General features: G+C 39.1%; 1 protein-coding gene across 1 annotated transcript in view; it reads right to left on the reverse strand.

Annotated features, from left to right (window-relative positions):
- Positions 1 to 272: 272 nt before the first annotated feature.
- The window catches only part of ormdl3 (ORMDL sphingolipid biosynthesis regulator 3), a 9,723-nt gene continuing 4,188 nt past the window's right edge, over positions 273 to 5,807 (reverse strand). Inside the window, exons 2-4 of the mRNA XM_015028545.1 lie at positions 4,518 to 4,722; positions 4,075 to 4,226; positions 273 to 1,498 (exon numbers count right to left, since the gene is read on the reverse strand). Of these exons, the coding sequence (XP_014884031.1) occupies positions 1,363 to 1,498; positions 4,075 to 4,226; positions 4,518 to 4,691 (462 nt within the window). The 5' untranslated portion in view covers positions 4,692 to 4,722 and the 3' untranslated portion in view covers positions 273 to 1,362. The remainder of the gene's footprint in view (positions 1,499 to 4,074; positions 4,227 to 4,517; positions 4,723 to 5,807) is intronic.

Raw genomic sequence — 5,807 nt, forward strand, 5'->3', positions numbered from 1 at the left:
GGTGTTAGGCGAGGGTCTATTTTATCATCAACGCTTTATGTTTACTGTCACAAATGTACAGCTTTATTCCTGTGTAAAATAAGATCGGCTGGTGACAGGCATGGGTCGGCATGAGTTTCTCACAGTATGATCTTTATTCTATGACTTTGGCTGCAACCAAATTTTTCTGAGAGGACAATTTAGTCTTTCTCAAATGCAAAGATGAGGTGTAGGAGCCTTCTTTCAGCCAGCTTACCAGCAGTGGGCACCAACCCGTTGGCATTGGGCTTGCAGTGAAGTTTTGAAACCTCAGATTTTTAAAAACCTTGGTACACCTCAGAGCCTTGCTAGTGATGCTAGCAAGGCTCTGCCAAATTGGAGCTTAATTGGATCTAAAACATGGATTGAATAGAAACATCAAAGAAATCTGGCTATAAATGTTTTTTGTTTTTTTTTGCACAAGACACACAGATGTAAAGAAGATGAAACAACCTAATGTCATAATTCAGAGGAATTTTAATCTGTGCATCTTTGAAGTAAATAAGAAAAACATCTTGAGCAACATGTGGCATTTTGTAATTGGATTGCATTCGACTGCTCTGCCAACAGGAACCAGTTGAAGCAAGTACCTCTATCGTTTAAATGCATACCCTTGTTGGTATTTTAATAAAATCTTATCTCTTAACTGAGACCGTGGGTCTGCTGGCCCGTCCCAGACGGCTCACGCATTCTGTGCCAGAGGACTTTGCATACAGGACAAACCAGGACAAGAATTTTCCAAATACGGAAACGGCCAGATAAAAATAAGAGCTGCTCAACTTCCCGGTCTTGACCTCGCGCAGTGCAGTGCAGAGCAGAGCAGAGCGGAGGGGAGCCAAATATAACTTGGTGGTTTCTCGTGTCTCGCCTCTCCAGCAGTTCGCCGGTTCCTCACCGCGTCAGTGTAGAGTTGTTGCTCTCAACTGAAGCCGCAGACCTCAAAAGAGACGAAGCCGCGGCCTTGAGCGAGGCTGAATAAATACAGTAATGTATCATTAGAGAAAAATTTACTTTAAAAACTGCCTCTTAGTGCCAGCGGAGTGAAACAGCACAGACTCGTTTTGTGCATCGGCTACAGAAATGTCAGAAATTCGTCTTCGAAGAAGACCTGAAGCGTTTGTAAACCATTTAGGATGAACCACAGCTTGTTGCAAAGACGACGCGGTCCGCTTGTGCTTTCTCCTCAGAATCTTGCTGATTGGGAACCGTGGTGGTATCCTCAGCAGGTTTCCTTTATGGAGCACTTGAGTAGAATAAGGTCCTCATCAGAGGCCCATTACACCGTGTGCTCTAAGCGGTCCAAGGGGGGGACCGTAAACCTCCATCTCTTCTTCTTCCGTGCTGTCAGTACTTGTTAATCCCAAAGATCCGAACGCCGTGCAGCTGCGGCAGTTTGGGAATGAGTACCGTGAGCAAGGACACGGTGTTGACCACAAAATGGACTCTGTCGTACTTTGTGTAGAAGCTGGTTAATATATACCTGAAGCAAAAAGAGAAGCGGAGAAAGGAGATGGAAAATCTGAGTTCAAGGAGTCATCAGGAATATGTTCAACATCACAGATTTTTTTTTTTTTTTTGGCAGAAGTTGACCCTTTTCTGTGCTTAAAAGCTGAAGTTTTGGCCAGATCTGCAAGAAAACAGTAAAAACAGTCTTTCTTTGGGTGACATTTCATGCTGTTTTTAGATTGTACTTCAGAATCATTAGATGCATATTAATTGATTTTAATGCAATTAGCCTTTTTTAGCATAAAAATGTGATTCATTCACACTGGAGGATTTTCTAGCAAGTATGGCCTACCGTCTTACCATTTTATTCAAATGTTAATCCAGATTTTCACTCCAAAAACCCTAATTTTTGGATTGGCAACAAAATTTGCTTTATGTAATGATGAATAATTAATAATTTATTTTTAACAAAAGCAATAATAAAGATAGAATTTCTCTTAGTTAAAATAAAACGTCAGGGAACCGCTTGAATTAATGAGTTACAACAACATTAAATTTCCAATTGGGATCAATACATTATTTTTGAATTTTGAATATCAGAAATTATTATACAACAAACATTCAGTCTTTCTGTTCTCAGAACACCAGCCTAAAGCGGTGATATTACAGAGCACTTTTCTCTAAAAATACAAAAATGAAAAATACGCAAACTGATCAAATCAACCAACTAATGAATAATGACAAGAAAACAAAACAAAATATTGAGAAATAACTAATTTCCAATTAATCAATAATAGTACAACGTTAGAACAGCAATATCACAGTTCAGTAAGGATGTGCAAGTGTTAAATTACTACATGTAATGATGGGAGGGGATTTTCTTTGTTAGCCGTAGCTTCCAAAGAACCAGCAGTTCAGGTGGCTGCGTGTGTGAAGCTGAGCTAACTAACCGCTGAGCTAATGGCTAGGAAAAGACAATGGACACAGTTTGTAAATGTTACATCAGACAGAACTGAAAGCTGACAATTTAACGAAGCCGCGTCTAAAACTGTCAATCTGTCGATCTAGCTTTAAAATTCACTCAGGTAACTCAAGACATTTTACAGAGTGTTCCACGTTATGGGACCCGACAGGCAAACGCCTTTCTTCCCCAAGTTTGGAGTAGAAACCAAGAGCTGATTATTGGAACGCAAGGACTATTGACTAGGTGATCTTTTGTGCTTTTGTTTTTTTTTTTGTTTTTTTTTTGTTTTTTTTTTGAGTGTGTGGGTCAAGATGTTGCATTTTGCTATAAATCTCAGGGCAGAATGATAACTTGTATCAATCTATTGAAGACAATGGGGAGAAGCACAAATATACAAAAGGTCACTATAGTTCAACAGAGATAAAAAAAAAAGTGGCAGCAACAAGTCACTTTTTTACATTAAAATAAAAGTACAGCTTATTGCATTAATAAAAATCTAGTTTTACTCATATTCATCTCAATAATTGAGGAAGTCTTCCATTAACATACCAAGGTATTTATAGGAACTGATCATCTATTTGTCCCTTCCATCCAGGGCAACCACAGCAAGTATATATGCAATCTATTTTTAGAATTGCTTAAAATAAGCAGCTTTGTCTAAAACGGATTTAGAACAAGCTTCAGCTTAAGTATGTTATCCCGAAAGACATTAAAAGCAGCTTGTAAGTGCTTCATGGCCAGTTCTAGAAACAATGCAAAGCAAAGAATGACTATCATCGACATAAAAAAGGTGACAATTTGAATCAGCCACATTTTGATACAAGGTATTTATATCCATATCCACCCCACAGCTACATTTGTAAATAATAAATTACGAAAACATAATGGAAGTAGTCTCCTCAAACCTGACAGGCGCAGGTCATTTTGTCCGTTTGCCCTTTTGTATTTATTTATTTTATTTTTTATTTTTTTTGCAGTTTTGGTCTTTTCTGATGCAGCTTTTTGCAAACTATAATGTGGCTTGATCTGCTACAGGACATTTAGTGCCGACCCAGCAGCTTTTTGTAGTCATCTTGTTACCTGATATGACGTTCTAATGACACAAAGTACATTTCTACACCTTACTCGTGATTTCATTTATAGCATAATTTCACTTTTAATTAACCATGCAACACTTGGGTGAGAATTGAAAATGCTCTGAGCCGTTGCCTTGGGAACAGCAGCACATTTAAGGCCTCTACAGACTTACAACATCCTGCACTGCTGTCTCGTTCCCGCGCTGACAAACTACTTCCTGTCGGCGCCGAGTGCAAAACGAGACGACAAATGTGTACAGAAGCACAGTGTACACCTGCAGAGCTGCTCTCATTACAGTATTCTTGCTGAGGCTGCAAATCCGACCCAGGAAACCAAAGTGCCTCCTGTAAACTGAACTCTCATGATAACGAGGGAAGAAAAAGCCAGGAAAGCACTTATTGGTGCACCTGCGGAAAACCCAAGTCCTCTGTCAGTTTGTGGATGTGGAGAGTAACCACTGTGATCTACTGGCCCACTTCGCAAGAGTGAAAGGTAGCAGAGAGCAGAAGGAGAAAGAAAACGGATCAAGGGAACCTCAGCAACGAGGGGAGAACGGGTGGATCACTTACAGGACAATGGGCGTGATTGTGAGGAACTTTCGCGAAGCGGTGAACTGCACGCCGTAGTCCATCTGCTCCCAGTGGGTCAGGAGGCGAGCCTTGCCCTGATCCGGGGTCTCGAAGGGAGTCCCTTTGACCGTGTGAAGCAGGAGGTACATGCACTGCAACGAACGCACAGACAACCAGCAAATCAGAGATATTAACAGGAAGAAAACTGGGAAAAATTTGGCTTTTTCTCTAAGTTTGAACTTAAAAACAAGTTTGTGCAAATGGTGAGAGCAACACCTCTGAACATGGCATGTTCATTGTAACCGCTGTCTTAATTTGAACCACCAAACAAACGCTTTCAGAAAAAAAATAAATAAATCACAACTGCTTCGCCATTACCTGTCTCGCTCACAAAAATGTCAAAGCCATACGGTGGACGTAAAGCCCGCTGGAATTCCTCTCACCAGATTGTGGATGAGGTTGGTGAGGGTCCAGACGACTGGGACGCTGACGAAGGGGATGCTGAGCAGGATGATGTGAAGCAAGCCGATGCCCAGGATGTAAGACAGCCAGATGCCCCTGCTGTTCATCACCCGGGTGTTAGGGTTCACCTCGCTGTGCGCCGTGCCCACGTTCATGGCGGCGTGCGCCGACGTCGCTGGGATTTATCTGATACAACATAAACAAAAGTCCAATTGTTCACGGCTATGACTTTTTCTTGGTTGCAGAAGGTAATTATTTGACAATCTCTGTTGATAGATCACAGGACGATGACCCAGAGTCTTATTAGGCATATTCATTTTTTTTTCCTTTTTATTCCTATAGAGCTTCAGGGAAACTCTGGGTGAATTGATGAGTAAAGTATGAACTCGTGACACTCGAAATGTGTTAATAAGTAATGATTTTATTCCCAATAGTCCATGCAATATTAATTATTATGCCCTTTTTTTATTGTGATGAAAAATGATTTGCTATATGCTGCACAGCACTTTGTAAAACATGCATTATAAAACATTTGGTTTTAATGAATCACCAAAGAAAAGAAAATGAAATTCTGGTGATTTTGGGTAAAATTTCTGGCGACAACGTTTTCCAGTTTAACTCATGATCAGGAAGTATATTACATTAAAAACTGGTTTTCTTTTGACTTATTGGTTAAGTACAAGAAAATATATATTTTTTAACCCTTTTAATTGAAACTAAAAACTAAAAAAAAAAAAATCTCTTGAAATTAACAACTGAGTTTCACTTTTTGAATTAATAAAATAAATTAAGTTTTACATAAGAATTTGTTGAAGACCATCATTAAAGCAGTGACTGCTTAGACAGCAGAGCATAACTAATTAATCTTCTGCCTAAACGTTGAATTTCTCAGTGACTCTTTGTAAATGTAAGATCTATTAGTCATTCCAGGCGTAAGACAGAGAAGTAAAGGACAGAGGGGTTATCTGGTCGTAGCCTGGGGCTGTGAAACAATCCGTCTCCACATTTGCATTTGGTTGAAACCTTGATCTTAGTTCAGTCAGAAATTTACTTAGTCTACCTAGAAATTAGTACTTTGGAATACTTATGATCTTATACATATTCTGAGCATTCATCTTAATTTATTCCATTTTAGATTACTTTCTTATGAGCACCAGTTACTCCATATTTTTTTTTTTTTTTTTTTTTTTTTTTTTTTTTTTTTAAAAAAAAAAAACCGGGTTTTTTTTTAAATTTTTGAATATTTTGGCCCCCACACTTAAAAAAAATAT

This window comes from Poecilia latipinna, unplaced genomic scaffold (assembly GCF_001443285.1).
Source record: "Poecilia latipinna isolate Pla-1442-1.1 unplaced genomic scaffold, P_latipinna-1.0 Scaffold128, whole genome shotgun sequence".
Lineage (NCBI taxonomy): Eukaryota > Metazoa > Chordata > Actinopteri > Cyprinodontiformes > Poeciliidae > Poecilia > Poecilia latipinna.